Below are 16789 nucleotides of genomic sequence, written 5' to 3' on the forward strand. Positions count from 1 at the left end.
CACTTATCCCAAGGGCACTCATTTCATGATATCCCGAGGGTTCCACCTCATCTCCTGCTGCATCTGCCCTGAGTTTTTCCACAGGCTAGCCCAGGGCAGCTCAGATGGAATCTGGTGGGTGCTCCTCTTTCCAACTTTCCTGGGATTGCTGAGCCTCTTCCAAGCCTCCATCCCTGGACCCTAAAGCCCTCCTATGCCCAGGTCCTTTCCAAATCCTCACTTGGCTCTCAGGTATCTGTGGTCTGGGAGGGAGCATCCTGACGACCACACCTGCCATCTGCTAGAGCCCTTCCTCTGCTCACATTGCCTGTTTGGAACACAAGGTCCAAGCTGGTTTTGTGGGTGACTGACAAGGCACCCCTGCCACCCTCTGTGCCTCAAGCTCATCCTCAGACACCAACCCCTAATAATCACCTGAACAATACCATCAGTTTAATCAAGCATTTGAGCATAACAAAGGAAATTATTTGAAAACTAGTGGCCCAGTGCATGAATTTGTGCACATTGAAAGGAAATTAATTAGAAGAAATATTTTAATATCACTATTCGCCCTTTCTCTATAATAGAAGTGTCAGCTAAATTCAGTCGACAATGACAGATGGAAACACACATGTGCAATTGGCCCCAGCGAGATTATATATATATATATATATATATTTAATTAGACCTGCTTTCTGTTTTAGCTAAACTTTTCCCAGCCCAGTGAAGCATCCCAACTTCTCTTTCAGGTAACTGTCAGCAACACAGCAGTAAATATCAATATGAAGTAGATTGTTATTATAGATCACACAGGGAGAACAAAGGGTAAAATATTTTTTGTTTTAATTTTATTGTTTAAAGTATTACAAATAGTAGTACACATGTCCTCCTTTTTTCCCCATTGACCTTCCCCCGGCCTCCCCTACCCCCTGGCACATGCCCTCACTCCACACCACCCCCCAGATCTTGCATCCATTGGTTATGCTTATATGCATGCATACAAGTCCTTTGGTTGATCTCTTACCTCTCCTCCTCAACCTTCCCCAGCCTTCCCACTGCAATTTGACAGTCTGTTCCATGCTTCTCTGCCTCTGTATCTATTTTTGTTCATCAGGTTATAATGTTCTTTATTATCCATAAATGAGTGAGATTATGTGGTATTTTTCTTTCACTGACTGGCTTATTTCACTTAGCATAATGCTCTCCAGTTCCATCCATGCTGCTGCAAATGGTAAGAATTCCTTCCTTTTTATAGCAGCGTAGTATTCCATTGTGTAGATGTGCTATAGTTTTCTAATCCACTCATCTGCTGATGGGCATTTAGGCTGCTTCCAAATCCTAGCTATTGTAAATTGTGCTGCTATGAACATAAGGGTGCATATATCCTTTCTGATTGATGTTTCTGTATTCTTGGGATATATTCCTAGAAGTGGTATTACTGGGTCAAATGGCTGTTCCATTTTTAAATTACTGTTTTCCACAATGGCTGCACCAGTCTGCATTCCCACCAGCAGTGAAAAAGGGTTCCTTTTTCTCCACATCCTCTCCAGCACTTGTTGTTTGTTGATTTGTTGATGATAGCCATTCTGCCAGGTGTGAGGTGGTACCTCATTATTGTTTTGATTTGCATCTCTCAGGTGATTAGTGACTCTGAGCAGGTATTCATATGTGTCTTGGCTTTCTGAATGTCCTCTTTCAAAAAGTGTCTATTTAGGTCCTTTGCCCATTATTTGATTGGATTGTTTATCTTCCTTTTGTTAAGTTGTATGAGTTCCCTATAAATGTAGGAGATTAAACCCTTATCAGAGATAACTGGCAAATATGTTCTCCCATGCAGTGGGCTTTCTTGTTGTTTTGTTTATGGTTTCTTTTGCTATGCAGAAGCTTTTTATTTTGATGTAGTCCCATTTGTTTATTTTCTCCTTAGTCTCTCATGCCCTAGGATCTGTGTCTGTAAAGATATTGCTACAACATATGTCTGCAATTTTGCTGCCTACGGAGTCTTGTAGGACTTTTATGGTTTCCCATCTTACATACAAGTCCTTTAGCCATTTTAAGTTTGTTTTTGTGTATGGTGTAAGTTGGTGATCTAGTTTAATTTTTTTGAATGTATCTGACCAAATTTCCCCGCACCATTTATTAAAGAGACTGTTTGACTCCATTGTATGCTTTTGCCTCCTTTGTCAAATATTAATTGAGTATAATGGCTTGGGTCAATTTCTGGGTTCTCTATTCTGTTCCATTGGTCTATAAGCCTGCTCTTGTGCCAGTACCAGACAGTTTTGAGGACCTTGGCTTGGTAATATAGCTTGATATCTGGTATTATGATCCCTCCAACTTTGTTCTTCTTTCTCAGGATAGCTGTGGCTATTTGGGGTCTTTTTTTTTTTATTCCAGATGAATTTTTGGAGAGTTTGTTCCCTTCTGGCCTGATGTGTTTCTGTTGAGAAATCAGTCACTAGTCTGAGGGGGGGATCCTTTGTAGGTAACTTTCTGTCTCTCTCTTGCCGCTTTTAAGATTCTTACTTTGTCATTGGTGTTTGCCAATTTACTTAAAATGTGCTTTGGCGTCGGTCTTTTGGGGTTCATTTTGTTTGGGACTCTGTGAGTTTCTTGGACTTGTATGAGTTTTTTCTTCCGTATATCAGGGAAATTTTCTGCTATTATTTCTTCAAACAGGTTTTCTATTCCTTGCTCAGTTTCCTCTTCTTCTGGTGCCCCTATTATGTGGATGTTATTTCGTTTCATGTTGTCCATAGTTCATGTTCATAGTTCCTTTAGGCTCTCCTCCTGTTTTTTTTAAGTTTTTTTTCTAGATGCTGCTCTGCTTGTGTATGTTTTCCTACCTTGTCTTCTAGCTCACTGATGTGGTCCTCCACTTTTTCCAGTCTACTGTTGATGCTTTCTATTGAGCTCTTTATTGCAGTGATGTCATTTTTCATTTCTTCTTGGTTCTTCTTCATTTCCTCTTGGTTCTTACACATATTGTTGAATTTGTCTTCCAACCTTTTCAGCAACCTTATGACCATTTCCCTGAATCCTTTCTCTGACATATTGCTTGCCTCCATTTTGTTTACTTCCTTTTCTGGTGATGCCTCCTTTTCTTTCATATGTGGGCTGTTTCTTTGTCTCCCAATGATCGCTCCTCTCTGGGTGTCTGTTATGTAGCTCTCTCTCTCCTGCGTTGACTACTGGGCACAGCAAAGGCATGGGCTCTGTTCCTTCAACAATGCTGTTGCAGGACTTCCCGAGCTTGCAAGCGGGAGGTCACTTGCCGAGTCATAGAGCTGAGAAGCAGCATTTACAGGAGAGACACCCAACTCCATTGGCTCCAGAACTCAGGGCTCGCTAGTGAGGCTGTTTGCCTGGAAGTTGATATCCTACTGATGTTTTGTAGCAGCAGTAGCTTCCCTGTAGGTGAGCAGGGCAAGCTGGGAGACTACTCCCATTCATTACAACAGGAATCTGAAGCCCAGCGGTGCCCAAGGAGGCAAAAGGTTGGCAGGTCCAGGCACCAAAGGGTAAAATATTTAACTGCAGCAGTATGTGACTAAATTCTGCACAGTGACAAAACCTGAAGTCATTTTCAAGGTCCACCATTTCTTACTTCTTTTCACTTGGGTCAATCTCTAAGCTTTCTAAATCTCCATTTTCAGGCTAATGAAAATAGGATTCCACCCAGTCTCCTATCTACCTACCCCAGGACTTCTGTGAGGATCAAATGAGGTGAGGCACAGGAAAATGCTTCACAGACATTTGGTTAAAGTGTGAAATGTTTGCACCTGGCTATAAAGCAAGTTGTTTTCCTGGGCTGAAGAAACTGCAAGAAGGCTAGTCATCGCTAGGGAGAGGAAGCTGGTTGTTGCTATGTGATGTCATTAGCCAGTGCCCACAGCCACCATTTCCTGGATGGGCTGGGCTAAGCTGTGGACCACATTTTGCACCACGGGGTCTCAGCAGTGTTGGCTGTGATTGGGTGGGCTTTCACTCTGGGGTGGTGGTGGGACCTGTGTCCCACATAGGGGAAGCCGAGTGTTGCTTTGTGGGAGGCAGGTCTGTGGTGCTATTTCTCTGTAAATGACCACTGTGCATCATGGCACCTCCTGCACTGAGTGTCTGTCCCCTATTGGTCAGTGTGCATCATAGCGACCAGTTGGATGGACACTTAGCATAGCGTATTAGCCTTTTACATATATAGAAAATAACTTGCAATCACAGTGATTAGTCACATGGTCACATGACAGTGATTATTATTTATCAATCACTAGGGCACTCACCAAGTTGATACCTCACATCCTACCAGCTCTGCCTGAACCACACTGGCTGAAAGGGGATACTTTTCTGGGGGCTGTCATGTAAAGATAACTGCATATGAACATCATTACTGGGAACTGGGTGGTTGTCTGTGGGGACACAGTCAGAGCAAAGCCCCAAGATGTGCAGACTGGGGCCAGGGTGGAGAGTGGGCAGCAGTGGTGATTGGGGCAATGGCAGGGCCCCAGAAGGAGGACACCACCATGCCAACAGGGCCAGTTGGCTGTTGGCTTCCTTACCAACACTCATCACTACACTGAAGGGTAGATTGGAGCAGCTCAGGAGCCTAGGGGTGCAGGAGGCATGAAGGAATTCCTGCAGCCAGCTTCCAGTGGGGCGGCTCCTCTTTTGAACACCCCTATCCCTGCCCAGGGCCTTAAAGGAACACAATCTGGCATCTCACTTCTCAAGGGAAAATGTGCATGTCTTAAGTCCCAGAGTGAGCTAGCACAGTGCTCTGTGTCTGCATTCTTATGGCTTGAGAATGAATCCATGGACCCTGTGCCGCCTTCTGTAGAAATGGCTGTGACAAACAACGCTGCTGCTCAACATTCAGTGGCAAAGGGTCATCACACAACCCTTGCTAAGTACAAGACGACTGGCAATGCAGGGTCCCCATTCATTCAGGGAAGAGGAAGACAAGGTGAGGATGAACACTTGACATCTCCCAGTCAACAGTTGCATGGTAGAAGCTCTAAACTGCAGCTGCTGTAATCTGAGGTGAAAAAAAACAACAACCTTCGTTTCTGGGAGGACTTTCTCAGAAAGTCACATTTCTCTTTAAATTCTTCACCCTTTTCCAGTGCCCCCCCCCCTGCTGTGTGAAAGGTGCTTCAAATCCCCCATCACATGAATTTTCAAATCTCAGCAGACAGGGCTCACCCTCTTCATTCCAGAGGACCTTTCTGCACTTTCCATAGCAATACCCCCTGAAATCTCATGAGGCTGTGGATTTTCTCCTTTCCTCCTGTACAAGATCACAATATCCACCTGTGAGTCTCTGCTGCCTTCCACATTTCTGAGTGTACATGAACAAGGAAACTGGTGTATATTGGATTTATAGTAGTTAGTAATTTTTAGTATAATTTTTGACCCCAAACACTACCAATCTCTCCTTTGAAATTGTGTTTCTCTGATCAATCAAAGATCTTGGAGCTCAATTAGAAACTAAATAGTAAATTAGCCAAATAGCTGCTTGGTGAAATTCCCTCCTAAAGAATAGACTATTCTTTTTGGGTGTGGACTCTCAACAACAGGGTGCAATCAACACAAAGCCCCTAGAATTCCAGTCCAATACCAACTTCTTTCCTCTTTGCAGCTACCCTTCCATTAAAACCACCTATTTTCCTTCATGTCATCTCACTAATACCCAGCATTTGTTTACAGTTGGCAAAGGTAAACTGAAGGTAACTGTAATGAATTGTCAATTCAATGGAGTCAGCCCTGGCTTTCCCCAGCCAGGGAGAAGAGTGCATGTCCAGTAACTTAGGGGCATTGTTTCAAGGAGCAATACCCTTATTGCTCAGGAAATCCTTGTAGGTAATGGGGATAAAACAGCTATCTCTTCACTGTGTTCTCCTGCAATGAGACCGAGGCACAGGACAGACACCCTTCCCTTCCTGACTGGGGTGGATTTTTCTCTCTGGTTTATACATGATCCAGAAGGAAATTCAGAGCAATTCTCCATTTCAGACTTTTACATCCAAGATACACCATCTGCAGAGCCTAGCCACTGCCACCACCCAGCTCAGGCTATTTACACTTGAGTGCTCTCCCCTGGAGCCCCACTACCCCTCCCCTTCTTTTATTTGTTCTATAGAACTTAGGGGACACCTCACCACCTTCCTCATATGACTGTGGCTCCTAAACTATCATCCTGTGGGTGGGTGTACCCTGCTTATTTTAGTGTGCCCACTACTAACACAGGACCTTCCAGAGGACATAGGCTCAGTAAATGTCTGGGGATTAAATGAACCATTGAGCAGGGGCCGTCTTTATTCAGATGAAATCCCTCCACTTTCTTGAATGAACCAAGCAAATCCAATGATCCTTATACAGTTTGTTTCATAGAAAGACAAACAAAAAGGGATCAGAAGCAAGAATTAATAACCTTTTGCTTTTATTTTTCTTTCTTGAACCCACTGAATGTACTGATGAGCTCTTTCACATTTCCAAGGAAATCCTTTTCCAATGCCATATTATCTAGTTTGGGATCACAGAGTAGGATGGAAAGTGTCCCAATTTGTGTTACACAATAGCAAAACTCTTTTGAACTGGATAGTACAAATACATGTATGATCAATGTCATTCACAAACTTAGATACTGAAGCTTATGAAACCTTCTATGCAAAGGAACATTTGAAAATTTCTACACAAAACAAGGATAAATTTCTAAACCCAAAGATACTACAGCCCTTATTCCTCCAACTTGCCCTGGGCCTCACTACCTAGAATGTTGACTATCCTCTTCTCAAACACAGTGAAGAATTGGCCTCACATCATGTCAGATGTGGGCCTGAAACATGCCTGGGGGAATCTTGGCTCAGTCCTCCTCTTCCTCATCACTCAGAGCCTCTTGAAATAGGGATGGGACAGAACTGGGATCCCTTCTATAATCCCTGAGAAAAAACTTGAGGACTTTCAACTTGGTGGTCTCAGCGTGAGCCCTGGGACCCCACAGGAACTCATAGCGTGCAGGATCACTGTTGGGCACCTGCCGGTACTCCAGGTACTTTTCCTGCACCCAAACTTTGGTAAGGAGCTCCCTGGGCTCCCCATAGATCCAATGCTCCTTCCCCTCACACACACCCATGACATTCAGTGTTTCCCAAACATTCTCCTCTGGGGCACAGTCGCCCTCTGCAAGGATCAATCTCAGGAGCATGACCAGAAGGCCAGTGTTGGGCATGGACTGCCCATGGGACACCATCCCATCATATGTGAGGCCCAAAGTGGTGACCAGGACATAGGTGAGGTTGCCGTGGTCCACTTCCTTCACATCAATGCCAAAGAGGAACTGCATGCACTCAGAGGCTAGGCTGAAGATCTCAGGGAAGTGGTCCTGATACTTTTTTATGACTCTACTCAGCATTTCTGCCTTAGTAGTTGGCTGCTTTGCACGATACTTCAGGAGTAGAAACTCCACCAGTTCAGTCATCTTCAAATATAGGGCATCGTGAAGCGACGACTCAGCATCTCCAGAGTCCTCTCTGCTGCTTGTCTCCTGTTCATCTTGGCTGCTGAAGCCCTCATCTTCAGATTGGCTACAAGCAGGGGCCGCCATGGCAGGGGCACAGAGTCAGGAACCCAGAGGGCTCTGGGGAGGACTTGGTGTCTCAGCAGCACACACCTGCTCTAGGCTGCGTGGGAACAAGGCAGAGAGGGACAAAGATAAGGAGGCAGACATGACCAAGTCCTCATCCCCGAACAGCTGCCCCTCAAACAGGCTTTGATTCTCCCTTGAGTCTTCCCTGAGATTACAGAGCTCACTTTCTAACCAAGAGGCATGATGACTTGTGTTGGGCGTCAACCAGACTATGGGCAGGAGATGGGCCATAGGGAACAGCCGGCTGGATAAAGAGAGGGAACCAGAGGCCCTTGCTGCCATGGTTCAGTGATTAGAGGATCAGCCTGCCCACCAGAGGATTTAATTCCTGCTCAAGAGCACATATCTGGGTTGCAGGTTCAATCCCTGCCCCAGGCCCGGGTGCTTGTGGGAGGCAACCAATTGATGTGTCTCTCTCACATCGATGTTTCTCTCTCTTTCTCTCTCTACCCACTCCCTTCCACTCTCTAAAAATCAATTGGGGAAAGTATCCTCACGCCTCCTATGTGGATGAAAAAAGAAGAGGGGGAATGTGAATATCCTAGCTGAGAAACACACCCTCAGTGGCTCTGAAAATGGAGACTTTTAGGGCTACTCTATAAGGGTGCTCTTAGGTCTCACAGGGGTCTCTCCTCCTGGGCAACCTTTCCCCTAAGATCCTGAAGGTGGAAGTAAAAAGACTCCTCAGGGTGCAGCTAGCACATTTAGAGATATTTGGTCTGACAGTGGTCCTGTAGGATGGGGTGGTATAAAGTCTCCTTATGGGGGAAGGATCCTTCTGTGCCCACTCAGGGCCTGCTTCTCCCACCCCACACCCTGCTTTCCTGAGATCACACTCTTACAACAAGAACACATATCCCTGAAACTTAAGAGGAGAGGCCCCCATATTTGGAAGCACCTGTATAGGGGTTTATTGTTGTTGTCAAGGGACAACAATATGTGGCCATAATCTATGGGTTCCACATGTCCTGGTGTGAAGGGTTCCCTCAGTCCTCACCATGGCCTCTGCTGGGGCCTGGCTTCCCACCTCACCTAGCCTGAGTCCAGATCGTCAGATCAAGGCCCTGCCCTTTCTGGGTCCATGGAGGTGAAAATGGAAAGAGGCCCAGCCTGAAAGCCCTGCACAGGGTTTATAGGGCTGACAATAGGCAAATACAAGATTTTTTTTGGGGGGGGCCCACTTCATTCTGGAGATTGGGCTACACTCCCTCTACCTTTAGGGACCTCACCTTGACTCTTGTTAGGACGTAGGACTCTGCTCTCAGTTGAACATGAGTACTTCCTCAAAAGACCTGATGTTCTCTCAGACCAAGGTCCTCACCTCCCTAAGAGACTGCAGGGCAAAGTGAGGCAGCTTCATATCTGTGCCCCAAATCACCCATACCCCTGCCAATATCACAAAAGTCTGGCAACAGAGACAGGGCTCTCTATCCTGGTTGGGTTCCCTAGTGCCCCTGTAGAGTATTCACTTTTACTCCTGCCAGGACCTTCCCTTCTTCCAGGCCCTCCTCTTGGAACTCTTGATCTCTCCCACCAAAAACTCTCCTCTTTGATGACTCCCCACTTTCCCGCCCATGATAGAAAAGAGCATGCCACTTAAAGCCAACATGCTTCTTTCAGGTCTGATAACAGAGGACATCTGGACTTTGTGTCATCCTTCCCTTTCTGAGAAGATGGTGCACATTCAGGTTTCACAAAGGGTCAGCACATTGTCACCTGGGAGATTGTGAGATACTTCTCTCCCTTGACCTCACATTTTTCTCAGACCCAGGTCCTCACAGATCAAGGCCTCTCAGAGATCCCATGTGAAGTCTGGGGATATTGCATCAGGCCACCAAGCCAGGGGATAGCCAGGCTCCCAGCAGGGGACTGAAAAATTCCTTGGAGTGTTGAACCCTTCCTCTCATCCTCACCTTGTTTCCAGGTATGGTTTGGGCCATGGCTCTACAAACCTCAACTTGCTCCTTTCTGACCTGTCCTTGACTCCAGAGTTCTCTGAAGTGGTGAGGGCTGGTGGTTCCTGGGAAATGTTACTCAGCCAGACAACCCAGCCTCCAGGACTCAGGGTGCTGACAGCAAAGGCAAATCTGGATTCTGTGGTATCCCCCAGTCCTCTTTTAGGGTAATAACTTGATTCTGGGCCTATAGCCAGCCTCCCTGATGTGGCCCTCACCTCTCTCAGACTTCCCGGGTGAAAGTCAGTGAACATTATTCAGGTAAAGCATTCATGGTGCCTACCAGGGCTAAAAACAAGAGCATGCTTTTGTGGGGCCTCTAGTTGGGGTTCCTGGATCCACCCAGTTCTCCCTCCAGGTCCTCATCTTGACTCTGGCAGGCCCTGGGTCCTCCCTCTGTATACCTGAGGCCCTGTTTATTACAGTAAAACCCAGAGTTTCATGGGCCCGGATGTGAAGCCATGAAATGCCACTTGGCTCCAGGCAGCATGTCTACCCTGTGCTCTGTGGACCTGAGGCCCTACACTTTTTAAAAATTTTTATCTTTATTGTTGAAAGTATTATAGATGGGAGAGTCAAGATGGCAGCTGGCAGGATGGCAGTGAGGGAGAGAGTGTGAGTGAGTGAGGGAGGGAGGGGGGAGCAAAAGGGGAGTGTGTGGACGTGTGTGATGTGTGTGTGAGAGTGAGGGACAGTTAGATCCTGCCGGAGTCTCGGGTGCTTGCAGACCAGGCTATAATAGACAGGGGCCACTGCTACCCCTGCAAGCACTCTTGGGGTGGCTAGCTCTAGCACAGAAATGACACCATCTTGAAGGGGAGAGCTGTTGTGACTAGGAACCCAGCCTTACCACCACCCAGACTGGCATCAGACACCATACAGGACCCTACAGCCACTCCAGCCAAAGCCGTGTTACCTCATCTTCAGACCCACAGACAATGGGACTCCAGGCTCCCCAGCCATAGGATCCTGTGAGCCATGGAGTGTGCCCCCCTCCTGCCAAGCCCGCCACTCAGCCACAGGCCCTACCCAGCTACCCGATGCCAGGGTGCTCTGGTGAGTCTTGGAGTGTGAAACCTTCACGCCAAGCCCACTGCTTCAGACACAGACCCCACATGACTCGGTGCATGGACCCCTCAGTGAGAGCAAAAATGGGGAGAAAAAGAACCCCCAAAGGAAAGAAAAGGAGGGATTGCCAGAAAATGAATTAAATAAAATGGCAGCATGCAATATTACAGAAAAAGAATTCAGAGTAAGGGTCATACAGTTCATAAACCAGCTGGATGAGAAAATCAACAACCTATGTAAGAATCAAGAGAAAATAAAGAATGCTATAGCTACAATAAAAAACAAAATGGAAGGTTTCAATAGTAGAATAGAAGAAGGTGAGAACTGAATTAGCGAGTTAGAAGACAGGGCAGAAAAACACATCCAATCTGAACAGCAATTGGAGAAAAAATTAAAAAGCAGGAGGAGAGCCTAAGGGGGCTTTGGGACAACATGAAATGAATTAACATACATATATCAGGGGTGCCAGAAAGATGAGGAGCAAGGATTAGAAAACCTATTTGAAGAAACAATGACAGAAAACTTCCCTAATTTGGGGAAGAAAAAAAGTCACACAAGCACAGAGAGTCCCATACAAGATGAAACCAAAAAGACCTACACCAGGACACATTGTAATGACAATGGCAAACATTAATGACAAAGAGAGAATCTTAAAGGCTACAAGGGATCTCCCATTAGATTATCAAATGATTTCTTAACAGAAACACATCAGGCCTGAGGGGAGTGGAATGAAGTATACAATCTGAGGAAAAGCAAGGGACTGAATCCAAGAATACTATACCCAGCAAGGCTATCATTCAAAATTGAAGGGGAAATCAGGAGCTTTGCAGAAAAAAAAGGCTAAGGGAGTTTATCACTACCAAGTCAGTCAAGCAAGAAATGCTAAAGGGACTGTTGTAAAAAGAAGAAATAGAAAGAGAAGAAGGGACACAGGCATAAAGAATAAACATGGGTCAAGACCACACTGTTGGAGATTAAAAATGGTGGCAGAGTAAGTGGATGCTGCACAAACATGCCCCCAGGAGCAAACTGATATCACAACTAAAATACAGAAAAACTTCCGAAATAATCAATGAAAACTTGCAGCAGAGAACCCTAATACATGAGGACTGAAAGCGGAGATCACATAGAGATTGGTAGGAAGGGAGGAGGTGTGAAAGGGCTGGCAGGGAACCCACAGACAGCAACTGAAGTCCCAGAGAGATATCTCAGCTGTGGGGGTTTGCCACTTAGAACTCTGCAATTTAATCCCCAAGCTGGGCTTGCTCAGAGAACTGAGGTGGGTACCCACATAACATCTGGCTGTGAAAAGCAGCAGGGCACTGTCTGCCAGGGAGAGATGGCTGAAAATTCCAGCACCCTCTTAAGGGGGCAGTGCACAAAATTCCCTGTGGAGCCACCCACCTTGTGCTCCTGAAAAGGGAGGGTGAAGTGGACTGGAGCTGGGAGGGCATAAGCCAGGACTGGGGACTCAGGGTATATATCCCAAGAAAACAGAAACACCAATCAGAAAGGATATATGCACCCCTATGTTCATAGCAGCATAATTTACAATAGCTAAGATTTGGAAACAGCCTAAGTGCTCATCAGCAGATGAGTGGATTAAAAAACGGTGGTATAGCCCTAGCCGGTTTGGCTCAGTGGATAGAGCGTCGGCCTGGGGACTGAAGGGTCCCGGGTTAGATTCCGGTCAAGGGCATGTACCTTGGTTGTGGGTACATCCCCAGTAGGGGGCGTGCAGGAGGCAGCTGATCAATGCTTCTCTCTCATCGATGTTTCCATCTCTCTATCCCTCTCCCTTCCTCTCTGTAAAAAATCAATAAAATATATTTTTAAAAAACACACACAAAAAAAACGGTGGTATATCTACACAATGGAATACTACCCTGCTGTAAAAAAAAAGAAAGAACTCTTATCATTCACAACAGCATGGATGGACCTGGAGAGCATTAGGCTAAGCTAATGGTAGGCAAACCACAGCTTGCGAGCCACATGCAGCTCTTTGGTCCCTTGAGTGTGGCTCTTCCACAAAATATGACGTGCAGGCACACACATACAATGCGATTGAAGGAGTACCCTAATTAAGTTAACAATGTACCTACCTATATATTTTAAGTTTAAAAAATTTGGCTCTCAAAATCAATTTCAATCGTTGTACTGTTGATATTTGGTTCTGTTGACTAATGAGTTTGCCGACCACTGGGCTAAGCGAAATAAGCCAGTCCGAGAAAGATAAATATCACATGATCTCACTCATTTGTGGAATATAATGAACAACATAAACTAATGAATCAAAATAGAGCCAGAGGAAAAAAATATTTTAGAATAGCAGTGATCCTGCTATATTCAGATTTTTAATATTTCCTACAACTTTTGTGATATTATACTATGTTAGTACAGTTTTGGTAATATTATTATATTTGAAATCATTTTTTCTTGGAATGTTCTTATTGCATGTAATATTATTTTATTTAAAATCGTTTTTCTTGAAAAAAAAAAAAGAATAAAAATGGCTACAAAGAAGTACCTATCTATATATATATAAAAGTCTAAGCAACCTTTGACCAGTCACTATGATGTGCACTGACCACTAGGGGGCAGATGCTCAACGCAAGAGCTGCCCCCTGGTGTTCAGTGTGCTCCCAAAGCGGGAACACCACTCAGCTGACCAATGGGCACCAGATGCCAGGCTCATGGTAGGCGAGTACAGCTGTTGTGGCATGAGCCTCTCCCACAGACACTCCCACTTCGGCCCCCTCCCCCATCAGGACCAGGATCGGGACCAGCATTGGGACTGACTGGATGTGATCCCACAGCTGCTTCTCAGTCCTGGGCACACCAGTATTGCCCTAGGATGGGCACACGGAGACTACAATGGAGCGGTAGTGAGCCTACTGAGTGGTGACGGTGGCAGGCACATCGGGGCCAGGATGAGCAGGAGTGGCATGGCACCCGGCCCAGGCTTGGCCTCCTCCATGGCTGCTTGCCACTTCGGCACTACTACATCCCTCGGGGTATGTTGGACTGCCAGTTTCGGCCCGATCCCCGCAGGCCAGGCTGAGAGACCCAACCAATGCACAAATCTGTGCAGTGGGCCTCTAGTCAATAATAACCTTAAATGTAAATGGATTAAATGCTCCAATCAAAAGACATTGAGTGGCTGAATGGATAAGAAAACATGACCAATATAGATGCAGTCTACTAGAGACCCACCTCAGAACAAGGGACTCACACAGGCTGAAAGTGAAGGGATGGAAAAATATTTTTCAGGCAAATGGAAATGGAAAAATAAGCTGGGGTAGCAATACTTATATCTGACTAAATAAACTTCCAAGTGAAGGCCATAACAAGAGATAAGGAAGGCCACTTCATAATACTAAAGGGATAAATACAACAAGAGGGTATAATTCTGGTAAACATATATACACCCAACACAGCAGCATCCAAATAAAGCAAAACTTCTAGAAGATATCAAGGGAGAGATGGACAGCAATACAATCATAGTAAGGGACCTTAATACCCCATTGACATAAATCCTCTAGACAAAATTCAACAAAGAAACAGCAATCCTAAACAACTCACTATAGCAGATGGACTTAATTGACATCTTCAGAACATTTCACCCCAAAGCTATGGAATATACATTCTTCTCAAGTGCACATGGGACATTTTTGAAGATAGACCACATATTGGGACACAGGTAAACTCTCTTCAAATTCAAGAAGATTGAAATCATATCAAGCAATTCCTCAGATCACAATGGCATAATATTAGAAATCAACTACAATAAAAACAATGAAAAAAATCAAACACTTGGAGGCTAAATAGCATGTTATTAAATAACTAGAGGCACAGTGCATGAGATTCGTGCACTGGTGGGGGGTGTGGCCTGCAGGGATCAGCCTGCTGTGGGAGCATCACTAATCCTAGTCAGCCAAGCTGCTGTGGACCTGCCCTCTGAGTGGCTGTGCCCTGGTCCAGCTTCTTTCGTGGAGCCATAACACTCACCTCTCCAGTGGACCTGGTCAGGGCCAGGCCCTGAGACAATAGCATTAAGAGGCAACAGAGTGGGCCTTAGTCACGCGGTGGCCACAAACCCACCTCCCAGCCTCTGGGGTCAGCTCTGCAAGCCCAGCAGCAGCTCTGTGTGGCCTGTGGGCGTCTGGAGGAGGCAGCAGGGAGTGAGGAGGAGGAGGAGCCTGGGGCGAGGAGGCTACAATCGCTGCCCGGGTTCCTGCCCATAGGCCCAGGTTTACAACAGGAGCAGCCGCTCATCCTGGTCAGCCGAGCGGTGCTCCCACTGTGGTAGTGCACTGACCACCAGGGGGCAGCTCCTGCATGGAGCGTCTGCCCCCTGATGGTGAGTGTGCATCATAGCAATTGGTCAACCAGTCCTTCTGGTCATTCCACCGTTTGGATGCTGGACTTTTATTATATAGGATGATTGGGTTACCAAAGAATCAAAGAGGAAATAAAAAAAAAAACATCCTGGAAACAAATGACAATGAAAACACAACAATCTAAAATCTGTGGGACACAGTGAAAGCAATCCTGAGAGAGAAGTTCATAGCATTATAGGTCTACCTCAAAAAAAAAAAACAAACACAAGAAAAATGGTTAATAAATTATCTAACTATGAAACATAAAAAATTATAAAGAGAACAACAAGAAAAGCCTAGAGTGAGCAGAAGGAAGGAAATAATAAAGATCAGAGTGGAAATAAAGACATAGAAAACAAACAGAAAAAATACAAAAGATCAATGAAACCAAGAGCTGGTTCTTTGAAAGGATAAACAAGATTGATGAACCCCTAACCAGGCTCACGAAGAAACAAAGAGGGATGATCCAAATAAACAAAATCATAAATGAAAGAGGCAAAATAACAACAGACCCCACAGAAATACAAAGGATTTTAAAAAAATACTATGAACAACTCTATGCCAACAAAGTGGTCAACCTAGAAGAAATGGACATATTACTATAAAAATACAACCTTCCAAAACTCAATCATAAATCATTAAAAAAGTGAATAGGCCAATAACTATGGAGAAAATTGAAGCAGTAATAAAAAAAACTTCCATCAAACAAAAGCCCTGGGCCAGACAGCTTCACAAGGGAGTTCTTCCAAACATTCAAAGAACTAAAACCTATCCTCTTCAGATTATTTCAAAGAATTTAAGAGAAAGGAACACTTTCAAGCTCTTTCTACGAAGCCAGCATTACCCTAATCCCAAAACCAGATAGACATTACAAAGAAACAGAATTACAGGCCAATATCCATGATGAACATAGATGCTAAAATCCTCAACAAAATTCTAGCAAATCGGATCCAGCATTACATTAGAAAGATCATACACAATGACCAAGTGGGATTAATTCCGGGGATGCAAGGCTGGTAGAATATCCGCAAATCAATAAACGTGATACATCACATAAATGAATTGAGAGACAAAAATTACATAATCATATCAACTGATGCAGAAAAAGCATTTGACAAAATCCAACACCCTTTTGTGATAAAAACTCCCAAGAAAGTGGGAATAGAGGGATCATACCTCAACATAATAAAAGCCTCATATGCAAACCTTCAGCCAACATCATACTCAATGGGCAAAAACTAAAACCATTTCCCCTAAGAACAGGAACAACACAGGGATGCCCACTCTCACCACTCCTATTTGAAAGATTGCACATAGAATTCTGGAAGTGCTAGCTATAGTGATCAGACAAGAGGACAAAATAAAAGGCATCTAAATTGGAAAAAAAGAAGTAAAACTGCCATTATTCACAGATGACATAATATTGTACATAGAAAACCTGAAAGACTACATCAAAAAACTACTAGACCTTAAAAAAAAAAAACACCCAAAAAACAACTACTAGACTTAATAAATGAATTTGGCAATGTACTAGGATACAAAATTAACACCCAGAAATCTATGGCTTTTTTTATACACCAATAATGAACTCACAGAAAGAGAAGCTAAAAAAACAATCCCATTTACCACTGCAAAAAAAAAATTAAGATACCTAGGAATAAACTTAACTAAGGACGTAAAAGACCTGGACTCAGAAATCTACTATACATTGAAAAAAGAGATAGAGGAAAACATAAACAAATGGAATAACATCTCGTGTTCATAGATTG

The 16789-nt window shown here is 44.6% G+C and overlaps 1 protein-coding gene across 1 annotated transcript in view; it reads right to left on the reverse strand.

The window, feature by feature from the left end:
* Positions 1–6397: 6397 nt before the first annotated feature.
* LOC308240590 (melanoma-associated antigen 10-like) overlaps positions 6398–16789 on the reverse strand; it is a 60410-nt gene continuing 50018 nt past the window's right edge. The window contains exon 2 of the mRNA XM_080653870.1: positions 6398–7652. Within this exon, the coding sequence (XP_080509996.1) occupies positions 6836–7576 (741 nt within the window). The 5' untranslated portion in view covers positions 7577–7652 and the 3' untranslated portion in view covers positions 6398–6835. The remainder of the gene's footprint in view (positions 7653–16789) is intronic.

Source organism: Plecotus auritus (genome assembly GCF_963455305.1).
Source record: "Plecotus auritus genome assembly, chromosome: X".
In the NCBI taxonomy this organism is placed as follows: domain Eukaryota; kingdom Metazoa; phylum Chordata; class Mammalia; order Chiroptera; family Vespertilionidae; genus Plecotus; species Plecotus auritus.